Raw genomic sequence first — 14,147 nt, forward strand, 5'->3', positions numbered from 1 at the left:
CTCTCCGTCTTAGGAACTGGGGCCCAGGAGGGCCCTAGGACCTGGCCATCGTCACTCTTCCCACCCCTCCCTCCTACTGGGGGTATGACCAGGAGCTCAGGGGTTCCTGGGGACCCAGATGGGCAGGCCTTCTTGTTTCTCAGTAGGATCCAGAGGTGAGAGCCCTGGGAGGGTGGGCAAGCAGGGCACAGAGGTGCATGTGCCAGCCCCATCTCTCCCGTGCCTGTGTAAATGCCCCCTCCTCTCCAGGCTTTGACTGCCCCCCCAGCCCCCGCCCCCATGACAGGCATCCGCCTGGACGGGGCTCGGCCAGTGTTGTGCTGAAGGAACGGCCAGCTGCTCGTTTAGGGCTCACACACCAGACACCCCCGTCACCGGCAGGGCCAACTGCCCAGGGGACAGGGCCTGTGTCCCGCTAAGCCTGTGCTCGCCTGCAGTGGTGTGTGGACGACGCAGCTCCCTGAGGTCACCAGAAGGCAGTTAGCTTTTTTGTTCTACGACCCCCCCCCCATTTAAAACCATAAGCACCCCATTTCTGGCCACTGTGCAATCTGCCTGTGAGCTGGGCCACAGTTGGTCCTGCCTGTCTGGGCTGAGGGGTGACGACCTCCCAGCCTCTGTGTGTGTGACAGGCACTTTCTGGCTTCCTCTGCGTGGCGTCAGCCCAGTCACCACAGAGAACAGCTGCTCCTGGGACCCCAGCAGGAAGGAGGCCCAGCGTGCTCCAGAGGGCCTTTGTCACGGGCCCCAAAGTGCCCCACCTTAGGTCCCTGGGTCTTGTTCTCAGGGCCTCTGAGTGGCCTGTCTAGGCCCAGGGCAGAGAGGAGGACAGAGGTGTGCAAAGCAGGAGAAAGGTGCCCAGGAGAAAGGACAGGAGCACTGAGCCAGGGGCTAGGCCAGGGGCCAGGCACAGACACAGAGGGTCGGACTGTGGGGCCCACGGGTCCTACCTTGCACCCCGAGAACATAGTGCCGCGAGGCCGAGCCGGCGGGGTTGCTGGCGGTGCATTCATACTGGCCGTTGTCACCCACCTGGGCCGGTGCCAGGCGCAAGGACCCGGACGGAAGGAGGGTGTGGCTGCAGGGACAGGGCACCTGTGAGACCCTGACGCCCCCCAGACAAAGGCTTCAAGACCACCTCTACATGACCCACTGCATCTTCCAGGAAGCCTTCCGGGCCCCAGGCCGTGCCCATGAGCCCCAGCCCCTGCTCAGTGAGACACCAAGCCAGACAGCCCCTCCTGGTGAGCCAGGCAGACAGCTCCAGGCTGGGTGCGCAGGCCTGGGCCAGGGCCACACCCTGTGCCCTTTCTGGATGCACAATCACTGTGGCATCCACTGCCCCGGTGTACAACAGGCACCACCAGCACCTGCGACTACACTGGGCTCGGCTGTGAGGTCCTCCGTGCCGTGGTGCCAGGCCGCTTGGCCCTGATCCCAGGGACTCCAGGGCTCCCTAGCCGGAGCTGTGCCACCCCTCCCCCAGGATGGCCCACCTGCTCAAGTGCTCCCCCTGCCGCCTGTACCCAGAACCCCCCCTCAGGCTCTAGCAGCTGGACTGGACCCCAGGGGCCCTTGCAGACATGACATCACCAGCCCACGTGCACAGGCTCTGAGTAGCCCCTACCCCATAGAATGGGGGCACAGCTGCAGCGTGACCCCAGCTGGCCCGGAAAGCAAGCAGCTGGCAAGGAGCTGGGGCCCCCAAGGGGACCCTGAGGGCCGGGCCTCAGCACATGCTCAGCACAACTTCCTGCCCTGCTTCCCAGCCTGTCCCACTAGCCCTTGCAAGGCAGGTGCTCCTGAGCCCTCCGGGCAGCCACGAGGGTCACCAGAGACGGGCGAGCAGAGCCAGCAGCAGAGCCTTCCCTCCACAGGACTTCCGGGAGAGCCAAGGAGCCACCCGCAGCACAGTGCCATGCTGAGGACAGTGAGTCCACAGCCCCACACAGCGTCATTGTGCACGTGGCAGACACACACGTCGGTGGCCTCAGCCTATGTGGGCTGGTCTACCTCATCTTCACTGCTGTATAACGTCCCCTTGCTAGAGCACACCACACTTGATTAATCTGCTACCTTTGGCGTGAATGTTTATACAGATAGACATGGTGGCTCGGGTGGCCCAAAGTGGCTCTGCTCGTCCGTAGCTTCCCTTTAAGGTAAATCACCAGACCCAGCTACGCTCACCATCAACGCGTGTCAGCTTCAGGCCAACACATACACTCAGTGACACTCAGGGTGCGACAAGGGTCCCAGGACGCCCTGCAGTGCCTCAGCACTGGGAGGCCACCCCCACACCCCTAACCCAGGCTCTGAAGTCCGGGGAAAAGTCAAAGTAGCAGCTCTGGGGCCCCAGCATGGGCTGGACGGGATGGGCGCTGGGGCTCTGGGAAGCCCACGCCTTCTCTCTCCCTCCTTCCCCAAACCTCTCCCTATTCTGTGCCTCATGTTCGGAGACAACATGGGCGGGAAGGGAGGGAGGCACCATGGAGGCGCCTGTGGCCACTGTGACCAGTGGCACTGTCCATCCCATGTACGTGAATGACTCCTCACAGCCCAGAGGAGGTGGGGGGTTCCTGTTCACAACGCCCATCCGGCTGAGCCCTCGCTGTGGGAGGCACCACCTGCCCCGCCAGGTCCCCCGGGAGCAAGGCTGCCCACTGGCTACACACTGCCCGGAGACGAAAGAGTCCTGACAGCCTCATCCCCGCACCTGAGGGCATCCCATTTCCAGCCAGGGCTCGGACGGCACCCTGCTCTGGTCACCTGCTCCTGATCCAGGCATCTGTCATTCCCAGCAAAGGCTAGTGGCTCTGTGGTGGGTGAGCCAGGTGTGCCCAGGCTCCAGTACAGAGTATGTGCTCAAAAATGTTTTGAGGGCTATCTACACTGAAGACTCCACAATGAAGCCACCAATGGGAAGCCATGCTGGGGGAAACCCCCTGCCACAGGGCCAACACCAGATCGGAGAGATACAGAACACACACCAAGCCTGGGACCAGCAACCCAGTGCCGCCCAAGAGCTGTGTGCCCGGTTGGGTGGCTCCGCAGAGGACAAGGCTAGGGTCACGGAGACGAAGCTGTGCAGTCCCTACTCAGCTGCAGCTGCAGCCTGTCTCCAGCTAACTGGGCAGGGGGGATTGGGCGGAAGCCTCCCAGGGAGCAGGCTGGGAAGGGCGGTGACAGCAGGAAAACCCCAGTGATGTCCAGACTGAAGCGTCCCGTCGCCCCTGCCCCTCCCGTTTGGGACTTGGGCTTTGGCCCTGCGTGGGACCCTGGCTGGCTGGGACCGCACACAGCTGCCTTAGCTCAAAATCCCAAACAAACATAGTTGCCTAGAAACAGCATCTGGAGCAAGTCTCGGATGCTCCTGGCCACCATGGAGATGAGGGGGATGGGCCTCCTGAACCTCAGGCGGGGATGGGCTGAGGGGTCCCCAGGCCTCTCTCTCCAGCTCCCTCCCTGCACATCCAGGGCATGTGGCACTGCTCGGTGGATGCTGTGGGCTGTGATGGTGGGCACTTATACCACATGGACACTCAAAAACAGCGGTCCCATGGATTGAGCCGGTCAGTGGCCGTTCCGACCCTTGGACTTGGCCATGTGCTTTTGGGGCGATCCCCAAGGAAATGACTTAGAACAACTGAAAACTGGCGAGCAGGCATGAGCCCCAAACACACGGCAGCCTAGCAACAGGCAGGCAAGGGGGACGAGTACTGCTCTGTGCTGGGACAAGAAAGCTGGGCCAGAGGGTGGGTAGAAGAAAGGGAGCTTCGCAGGAGGGCAGGACAGAGGTGCACGGGCGCCTCCTTCCTCCACAGCATGCAAGGCTTGCGACCACCAGAGACACACATGTCCAGAGTGAGCTCAGGTCAGCACGTGTCTACATGTGCTCCGTGTGTGCCTTTAGGCTCCACCCTGGCAGGACGTCGGGCTCCAGCCCCGCACACCCATTTCCATTTCCTCCCCGAGGCCCAGGCAGGACCACAACCAACCCGGTCACTCCTGGCCAAAGGCCTCGGGGGCTCAGCACAGTGTGTCACTGTGTCTACACCCAGAGTTATGGAGGAGGCTCCCAGTGCCCAGCACAGGGTGGGGAAGAGGCCTGAGGACAGAGCGGGTCCGCCCCAGGGCTGAGTTCCAAGATAGCTCACCAAGGAAGAAGGAGCTCATGGCCAGCCGAGGGCGATAAGCAGGAATGAGGGACATCACTGAGATGGCCCCTCACAGATGGAGGGCCCGGCGGGTCCTGAGGCTGGTAGACAGGCTCAGCTCCCAGAAACAGTGGCAAGGAGCTGAGGAAGGGGGAAGAGAGGGGAGGAAGAGAGGAAGAAAGAGGGGAGGGGAGGACAGAGCAGGAGACAGCAGGTGATCCCCACCCACCGCCTGGAATCTGCCTGTCACAGGGATCTGAAATCTCCATTTTACAAGTGCATCTCTGTGGGGACAGAAGGAGCCACATCTCCTGTGTGCAGCTATAGGGACACAGTCTTGAGAACACACAGGCTAGATAAGGAAGCAAAAGCAGCTGAAGTGAGGCGGTTTACGGTCGCCTGAGGTGGATACAGCCCGCGTGTGCACACACTGGTGGTCGGATAGGCAGAAGGTGGTCCGGCCTCAAGACGGGACAGCATTCAGCCACCAAGAGGAGGGACGCCCTGCCCTACGTGGCTGCAGGGCTGAACCCTGAGGAGGACATTATATGAGATGACAGAGGCCAGATGAAAGGCCACACAGGATCCAACTGTGTGCAGTGTCCAGAATGGAGCACCCCCAGGAGACAGCTCTCGGATGAGGTCACTGCTGCCAGGGCCAGGGGATGGGCTATGAACGGGCATGAGCTTTTCAGCAGGTGACAAAAATGTTCTCAGATAGATTGCGGCAATGCACACTCGAGCAACTGCCCAGCAGGGGCGAGGCCCCAGGTTCTGTCCCCGAGCCACAAAAAAGAAAACAGAAAAATGTCCCTGAAAGTGGGTATGAAGGAGCTGCGATGACCGTATGACAGGGTTTTCTCAAAGCTGCCTGGGACACCTCTGCACACAGAGCGGGGCTGGGGCCCAAATATCGAAGGACTGATTACACTGGGCCTGCACACTGTCTCCCCAGCGGCACCCTTTTCTCGGGCCACGACCAGGCGGGGCCACACCTGCGGTTCCTGCACACTACGGCGGCCCCAGATCTGACGTCAGCCCCACACAGCAAAGCCTCCTCTCGCTGGTCAGCTCGAGGGGTGTCAGAAACCTCTAGAGAAGCGGGGAGAGGGCTGGAGAGGGCTCAAGGGAGGGGTGGGGTGAAACTTGGCGACCGCAAAGGCGGCTCTTACACATTTACAGCTCCCTGCCGACCTGTGAGCGCAGGGGGCCCCAGGAGCAAGCAGATGGACGTGTGGCTCCCGCTTGGGTAGCAAGCCATAAATAAACACGCACCAGTGGGCCACTGGCAGCCGCCCAGCCCTGCGTGGGGAGCAGCCATTCTCCAGGACAGCTGCAGGCTCCCGACTTCTCTACACCCCAGCCCACTGTGTGGAGGAGGAGTAGCCATCCCACAGGGCCAGGGGGCTCCCAACTCAGCCGGCTGGCTCCCTCCCACTTCAAGGGGTACGTGCTGCAAGTCTGGGAGACCTCACCACACAGATGTTCTGGAGGCAGATACGCGTGGGTGGGAGGGGTACAGGGCCTGCTGGCGGGGACCTCCTCAGTTTTGGGGATCTTCCCAGTGCTGATATCACTGCCCAGAGCAGCACCCCAATGCCCGCCCACACCACCCCTCACCAAGAGAAGGGCTCCAGGAATTTGAGGAGCTCAGACTGGGTGGACCCTGCATGCCCCAAAGACTGGCCTGAGCCCACAGCTTGGCTTCTCCCTGGAGAGGGGCTGAGTCCAAAAGCCAGGGCCCAGGCACCTTCTGCAGGGTGTGAGGGGGACATTGGCACAACTCCAACCCCAGCTTTGCTATTCACTTAGCAGAGCACCACTGAGCTGCAGACCCAGCCCAAGTGACCTGCAGTAACTCCACAAGCCCAGGGAGCAGGGTGGCAGGGACAAAGGAAGACCCAGCCCAGGGGCCATGCCTGACACTTGGGTTGGGTTATTTCAGGGTGCATCTTACCCGGGCTCAAACACCCTCTGGGGTCCCACAGAGGCCTGGGGCCCCAGTGTAAACACCTTCTGTGCTGACACTGGTAAGCCTCCCAGGGGGCCGCAGGGTCACTAGCCAGGCCAGAGCCCTGCAAAACCCCCTGCTGAGGCTCTAGGGATGGGGTACCTGTTGATGCCGGGCAGCAGAGGGTGGGCATCCTTCGTCCAGGTGACCAGGGGAGGTGGGGAGCCCTGAGCCTCACAGTCCAGGGTCACCTCTTCTCCAACCTTGGCTGTGACCCTGACTGGCGAGGCTGCATCCTGCGACCCATTCACCTGGATCCTGGGCTTGGCTGTTGGGGAAGCAGGCAGGGCCATGAGGGGGTGAGGGAGAGGGAGAAAGTCCCCAGAGGGACAGACTGCCCCTGCCCCCTTGACCTTGGGGTCACCCTGGGAGTGGGCAGGTTCTGCTCCAGGAAAAGCATGTGGCTTTCTTGTTTTTGTTTTTGTTTTTTACTGGCTATCAAACTCAGGAGCTTGCACTTCCCAGGCAGGCGCCTGTGCTGCTGTCCCCTCCAGCCCTACCTACACCTGGGCCTCGTCTCCTCTGCGTCCCCACCCTGCCCTCTTCCTTGTCCTTCTCCCTTCCCATCCCTCTCTCTGTTCCAGGGTAGTGACCACCACAGGCTGCACAAACCCTTCCCCTGGGCTCTCACACCGTGTGTGGGGTTTGCGACAATGCGCTGTCACCTTGGTGGCAAAGGCTGAGACCTTCCCCCCCTCCCCCCTCCTTGTAGAAGGCATGCAGAGCACCCTGAGAAAGAACAGAACAAGCCCCCCAGCAGGGCCAACCAAGCCCCTGTGCACAGCCACTGCAGAGGGGCAAGGTCACCACTGAAAAGTTTTTGGCAGAATAAAATATTCTCGTTCTCTCTCTCTCTCTCTCTCTCTCTCTCTCTCTCTCTCTCTCATATTTGGGACAGGGTGTATAGGGTCTCACTGCGTAGATAGGACTCGTAGTGATCCTCCTGTTTACAGCCTCCCAACTCTTGGAATTCAGGCGCACGCCGCCATGCCCAGTCTTAATCGCCATCTCATTGCACCCAGATGCGGGGCCAGCACAGCAGGCCCAGGGATCAAACTCCCAGCCCACTGATGGTGTGGTGGGCAGCAACGAGGATAGATGCTTTAATCTGCTGAGCTATTTGGCCAGCGCTTAAAATGTTGGTTCTAAAAGCAAATGCTAGAAAGGGCTGACTCAGGTAGCTATCAGCTTGTCATCCAGCCCTGGACCCTGAAGTTCCAGGTCCCATCCTCAGCCCAGCATGCAGTTTGTCCTTTGGGGACATTCGGTGTCCTGGGGTGACAGATGGGAAGCGCCCTTGAGGCAGAGGAAGGGAATAGAAGCACTCGCACATGCAAACGCCCTGAGGTCTGGCGATCATTCTAAAATTAGGAAGGAGGCCAGGGGTTCTGGGGCAGAGAGGTGGGGAGAGGCAGGTGTGGGTGCTCCCACTCTGCTGCCCCCCGCAGCCACAGAGGGCTGGGTTGTGTCCATCCCGGAGTCCCTTCCCACTGGGGCCCCCACCATCACTCACTGTTGACTGAAAGCCGCATCTCCTGGCTGGAGAAGCCGACGGCGTTGGTGGCTGTGCACATGTAGGTCCCCGTGTCCCGCAGGGATGGCCGGGTGATGACCAGGGTGCCATCCTTGCTCACATTGTAGTGGGGACCCCTGGAGGTCAGGGCTTTGGTTTCCTAGGATAGAGATACAGGTGACCTCAGTGGAGGACACACATATACACACCAGCCCGGCTGACTCAGTTTACCCTGGAGATAAGAGGCTCCACCCACCTTGGTCCAGGTGATGGTTGGGGTGGGAACTCCCGAGGCAGCACAGGGCAGAGAGGCTGGAACCCCTTCATTGGTGACGTGGTGGGTAGCAACGGGATAGATTCTAGGCGGCACTTTTGTAAACAAACCAATTTCATAAACCAGAGTGGGCGGCAGTGTAAATCCCAGCAGCCAAGAGGCAGAAAAAACAACCCACACACTCATCAGCGATGACAGATAAGCGAAATGCAGGGAGCGCAGAGTGGAATATTACTTGGCCCTAAAAAGGATTGCAGCGGACTCCAGCTAGATGATGGCCTGGAGAAAGTGAAACTGTGCGGGGTCAGAGGGTGCCAGGGCTGGGGGCGTGGAGGGCAAGGTGAGGTCCAAAGGGGTTTCAGAGAAAGAAACTACTTGGTCTGATGTCATAGTAGTGGGTACGTGGCACCACACATCTGTACAACACCCCTGTGACACGGGGATCTTGGGGGACGATGTGTCTGTGAAGGCTGTCCCTTGTAACAAGGGGGGGGCGTCAGCAATGAGGGAGGCTGTGCGTGTGAGAGGGAGGGGTCTACAGGAAATCTCTGTCTCTGCTCATTTGGCTGTAAAACTGCTTCTCCAAAAAATCCAGTCTAAGGGCTGGGGAGGTAGTTCAGCGTTGTAGCACCTGTCTGGCAAGCTTAAAGTCCTGAGTTCAATTCCTGTACTCTGCGCCCCACCCACCCCACCCCCGCACCGCCAAAAGAAATTCCACGTATGGTGGAGCACACCCGTCATCCCAGCCACTGTGCGAGGCTGAGGCAAGAGGACAGCAAATTCAGGCCAGGCCTATGCAGCTTAGAGGCTTGGGGAGACCCTGTCTCAAAAGTAAACAAAAAAGGGGGGCTGAGACGTAGCTTAGTGGGAAGGCCCTGGGTTCAACTCCCAAGACAGAGAGGGAGAGGGAGAGGGAGAAGAAGAGGGAAAGGGAGAGAGACAGACAGACAGACAGACAGAGATAGAGAGAACCAGAGAGACAGATAGAGACACAAAGAGACAGAGACAGAGACAGAGACAGACAGAGAGAGAGAGAGAGAGAGAGAGAGAGAGAGAGAGAGAGAGAGAATCAGATCCAGCTACAACTCAGCAGAACCTGGAGGATGTACCAGGCAAAGGCCAGCCGCAGAGGATAAGTAGCCTGGTCCCACTGACAGGCAGCACCTGGACAGACAAAACCAGGGACATAAGGAGAACAGAGGTCGCCAGGGAGGGATCTGGGAGGGAGCGTCTGTGGGGACGGAGCTCGGGATTTAGAGGGGAAAGGGTCCCAGAGAAGGACACGGAGGCTGTGTGGCAGTGGACGTGCTCCGCGCGCACACCACGCGGACACTGGATGCTGAAAGATGGTAAATAGCCAGCTGTGCAAAGCCTAAAGTTCTTAAAATTCAACAGGAAAATAAAAATGCCCTCATCTCCACGGCCACCATGGTCTGACCATTGTTAAATCCGCCCCCAGCCTGGGCGTAGTGGTGCACCCCTATAACCCCCGCACTTGGAAGGCTGAGGCAGGATGATCGCCAGGAGTTTCAGGCCAGCCTGGGCTCCACAGTGAACCAGCACGGGGGGGTTCTTCGCTCGGGGACCATGGATAAACCACTCAGCACCTCAGTGCCCACACTCCCTGGCTGGCAGAGAACACAGTTCATGTGGGCGCCTCGTTCACGCCTTGGGGGCAGAGGCGAAGGGTTAATGGGAAACCAAAGGCAAAAATTCCTCCGCTCAGCTTTCTGTGGCCCTGTTTCCTTGTAAGACCGCAAGGAGGCTCGGCGTACCCTCGATACATCATCAATAGACCGAGAGTTACAAAACAAATCAAAGTGAAGGTCGAGGGGCCGGGGAGATGGCTCAGTAGAATAAGCGCTTCCCTGGCAAGTGCAAGGGCCTGAGTTCAATCCCTGGTTCCACAAAAAAAAAAAAAAAAAAAAAAATAGTAAAGGTCGAGAGGTTTCTAACTGTACAAAACCAACTGAAAAGCATTGCTATGGCAATCAGGAGCACTGTTCACAGATATGCCTTAAACAAGAACTAAACAATGCTCCCAGAAAGAATGTATGCTGAGCAACGGTCACGCTGTCCCTAAAGGTACTGTTCTATGTTAAGTGACAAATCTGTTTGCCAAACAGGATGCGGTTTCTCCCTTTAAAACCGCTATCCTTCTAAGGCTCCTGGCCGTTGGTCCTCTCCTGCGTGAGTATGGTCAAGCCCGGTAATAAAGGCTCAGAAAATGTAATAATTGGATTTTGGTCTGGTTTCTATGTTGAGAATCCATGATAGCAGACAGGTGAGAGGTGGCAGGGAGCAGAGTTCTCAGCCCAAAACAAACATTCTGGGGCCACTTAGATGGAAGCGTATAAACGATGGTGGCCAGCGCTAGGGAGTGGCTAGGACAGCAGATAGCGGGGACAGGACCAACCCCAGCCACAGCAGCCTCGCTCCTCCGTGCCAGGCCCTGGAGTTGGCCCTCCTTGCCAGCATAGTGGAACTTGGGGTGAAAAACATCACTGCCCAGCATGTGCCATGTGCTCAACTGTGACTGGGATTATGAACCGGAATTATGGGGAGCCAGGATAGCCGGCTCTTCACTCAACTCCACCCCTCTCTTTTTTGTGGTGCCAGGGCTTGAACCCAGGACCGTCACACCCAGCCCAATCCTCAGCCCTCTTCATGTTGTAGTTTAAAAGAGTCTCCCTAAGCCACTGGGAATTTGCAGTCCTCCTGCCTCAGCCTCCTAGAATCCCGGGGTTCCAGACATCGCACCACCACACCCAGCTCAACCTAATCCTTGCGGAGTTTTGGTTTTCTCCGTAAACCAAACAACTACGTGATCATCCTGTTATCCCTCCGGAGTTCTATGAAACTAACAAAATGAGCAAAGAAAATCTCGACATACTTAGGAAATTACAAAAACAGCCATAGTGCATTGTCAAGGAACTACACAGGCAGCAAGACAAGGACAAGAAGTGACTGTGGTGTGGGTGTTTGGTTTCGCTTGTTTTCTTCAGACAGGATCTACATATGCAGCTCAGGCTGTCCTTGAGCTCACTTTGTAGCCCAGGCTGGTTTCAAAACCCACAATGAGCCTCCTGCCTCACCCTCCCAAGTGCTGGGAGTGCTGAGATTACAGGCATGTGTGGGCCACCGTGCCTGGCTTGTGGTTCAGTTGTTTTTGTTTTGTTTTGTTTTGGGTTTCTGTTTGTTTGTTTTTTGCTTTTTGCTTTTTTTAAAAAAAAATATATTTGGTTGTTACATGGTCTCACTATGCAGGTCGGACTCATAGTGGTCTTCCTGTTTGCAGCCTTCCCAGCGCTGGGACTACAGGCAGGCACCGCTACGCCTGGACTCTGCGGCCAGCCCGGCATGTGGTGCTGGGGATTGAACCATGGTCCCTGTGCTTGCCTAAGTCTGCCTAAGCAGGTGCTTTAGTCTGCTGAGCTATCCCACCAGTCCCTCAGTTTTTAAATATTGTACTTGTAAAGAATTTATAGTGAGGGAGATAGAATTTGCATACAATTTGTATAAAGAACACAAAATTTTAACCAAAGGATACGTAACGTGCTGTGTAGCAGGCGTGTGCATGTGTACTCTTACAGCACGGGTGTCTATGAGCACACACGCAGGGCATGGCCAGCCCGCAATTTCTGCATGGAATCAACCAATGTAGGGTGGAAAAGCTCAAGGGAGGACATGAGCCCCCAGAGACATTCCTTTTCTGATCATTATTGCCAAATTTGCAAGGATCCTCTTGCCTCAGCCTCCTGAGTGCTGGGTTATAGGCGCACCACCCGCCCAGCTACTATAGGAAAGTTCTAAGTCGTCTCCTTCATCCCCCTCAGGGGATATTTGCTATCTGTGCAATTTCTTTAAACCAAAGTGTCCAGCTCCCAGTGGAGCTACGTGTCTCCCCTGCACTCTGGGGCCCCCAAGGCTCACCCTGGACAATCAGCTTCACATCTCGGTGCTGGGAGCCAGCCGCATTGGTGACCACACAGCTGTAGGTCCCTGTGTCCTCCTGCAGGGCCCGGTCGAAGTGGAGGCTGCCGTCAGCCCGGACAGAGCCCCCGCCGTCTGCTGGGAGCTGGGGAATGGGGAAAGCAGTGGAACAAACAGCGCCTCCCTCTGGGATGTCCACATCCTGTCACCTAGTGGAGCTTTCCATGAGTACATGTGCCCCTTCTTAGCCCAAGGTGCAGGGCCCTAAGGTGCAGGCAGTCTAATGAGTGTGAATCAGCAAGGCAACCAGTGTGTCCAGCCTTGTACTGAGGCTGGGACAGACCCTAGACCACAGAGGTCGCATCAGAGCAGGTGACAGAGGCAGCAAGTCGGGTCACCCTCCCCAGGGGCCCAGCAGCCCTGAGCCCAGGCAGAGCAGTGACAGATGCCATCCACACACTGCCAGAGAAGGTTCTGGTGGGAGCAGCAAAGAGAGAGGGAGCAAAGGACACCCCAAAGCTGAAGAGCTGCAGAGCAGAGCAGGGGGTGGAGCAGACCGTGGGAGTCACCGCCCAGAGCACTCCGAGCAGTCCAGCACTCACAGGACGGCTGGCCCTGAGCCAGCGCCTCTCTGGGAGGGGCTTCCCAGCCAGGATGACACACGGCAGGGACACCGGCTGGCCCTCCAGGACGCGCACGGTAGAGGCACTGCCAGCAATCTGTGGGGGTGCTGTGGGGAGAGGACACAGCGTCCACCTCGGGTGGGGGTGCCACTGCCCGCCCCAGGGAACAGCACAGAGGATCCTAGCAGCTCAGAGGCCCCGAGGATGCTGCCCCTGAACGCTGGCCATGCACGTATCTGTCCTCAGGGGTGTGCATCCGCCTCCCTGCCTCCCATGCGCTCAGATGTCCCAGCAAACCATGTCCGGTGACAGTGAGCCGGGTCTCAGCCTGGGCCTTCCCAAAGACGTTCTGAGCTTCACAGATGTAGGTGGCCTGGTCCTGTGGGGCCACACCTGAGGGCCACATGGACAGTAATGCCATAAAGACAGCAATGGCTTCCGCACACACAGCGCTTAGCACGTGCCAGGGAGCGTGTAAAGCCCTGAGTGTGTCACACACTCAGCCCCTGGAGTGGGCCTGGTCTCAGGTCAGTTTTATCATTAAAATCTGGGTCGTGCCCAAGCGGGACCCAGCACCAGCCTGCCCACCCCATTCCTTTCATTTCTCTTACTTTCAATGAACAGTATGCCTGAGTCCTGTCGCCCAAGCCCGCTGCTCCTCCAGGGCCCCAGGGACTGGCCGTCTCCGCGACGCCAGGTGACCACTGGGGGCGGGCGGCCTGTGGCCCGGCAGGCCAGGAAGGCGCTCCGGCCCAGCTCCACAGTGACGGCCCGGGGCAGCTCCGTCAGCTGGGGGGCATCTGCGGGAGGTGAGGAGTCCACAAGGAATCCCAAGGCACTGCAACCCCAAGGGCTGCCTTCTCCTCCCCTCTCTTCACCCCTCTCCCAGCCCCAACTCCATAAACTAGGGCTCTGTGGCTGCCCTGAGCTCAGCAGGGCCTGCTCTACAGACCCGGTGTGGGGGGGCTGGTGGCCACCCACTCGTCCCGCACCCCTGCATGGGGGTCTCAGAGTCCCTGCTCTACCCAGCCACTCCGTTTCGTGCCACCGTTCTGACCTTTTTGATGTGAGCAAGAAGAAAATGCTCGTTAGAAAGAAGGTGGCCTTATCTGTGATTGCTCAAAGGGGGCTACACAAGAGTAAAAGGGCCAGATGAATAGCCTCCCAGGACAACAGCCCCCCAGGCGCTGTCCTGGCCACCCAAGTGGGGAAAGACCCAAACACACGCGAAGTACAGCTCTGCAATCCGGCTCCAAATGCCCCACGCCCACACCCTCTCTAGGTCACGCTGCTTAATAACCTGCTGTTTCTTCCAAACACTGTCCTTTATAATCAAGAAAGGAAAAAGAGGATCCAGTTCTTTGCCCACACAGAAACTGCAGATCCCTTCTGTCCTTCCAAAGGCCGGCGGGGGGGGCCCACTCCGCCGGAAACCCCGGCCATGTCTGCTCCTGTTCCCAGGTCCATGGGCTTCTGTGATCCCTGGGCCCTTGTTAACCTACGTAATCTGGCCAACCTCAGGCCTGCATTTAGGGGCCCCTGGAGGGTTGAGGTGGGGTGGAGCTGGAGCCCCACACACTCACTGAGGAGTCACAGTGGTTTTTCCCACCCTGAGGTGACTTTGTGCACGTGTCCCCAC

At 58.4% G+C, this 14,147-nt stretch overlaps 1 protein-coding gene across 1 annotated transcript in view; it reads right to left on the minus strand.

Moving 5' to 3' along the window:
* Hmcn2 (hemicentin 2) overlaps nucleotides 1-14,147 on the minus strand; it is a 128,861-nt gene that overhangs the window by 72,628 nt on the left and 42,086 nt on the right. The window contains exons 16-23 of the mRNA XM_012516738.2: nucleotides 13,120-13,308; nucleotides 12,806-12,901; nucleotides 12,488-12,615; nucleotides 11,886-12,030; nucleotides 7,935-8,047; nucleotides 7,679-7,838; nucleotides 6,268-6,433; nucleotides 951-1,078 (exon numbers count right to left, since the gene is read on the minus strand). Of these exons, the coding sequence (XP_012372192.1) occupies nucleotides 951-1,078; nucleotides 6,268-6,433; nucleotides 7,679-7,838; nucleotides 7,935-8,047; nucleotides 11,886-12,030; nucleotides 12,488-12,615; nucleotides 12,806-12,901; nucleotides 13,120-13,308 (1,125 nt within the window). The remainder of the gene's footprint in view (nucleotides 1-950; nucleotides 1,079-6,267; nucleotides 6,434-7,678; nucleotides 7,839-7,934; nucleotides 8,048-11,885; nucleotides 12,031-12,487; nucleotides 12,616-12,805; nucleotides 12,902-13,119; nucleotides 13,309-14,147) is intronic.

Source organism: Octodon degus, unplaced genomic scaffold (genome assembly GCF_000260255.1).
Source record: "Octodon degus isolate 3935 unplaced genomic scaffold, OctDeg1.0 scaffold00123, whole genome shotgun sequence".
NCBI lineage: Eukaryota > Metazoa > Chordata > Mammalia > Rodentia > Octodontidae > Octodon > Octodon degus.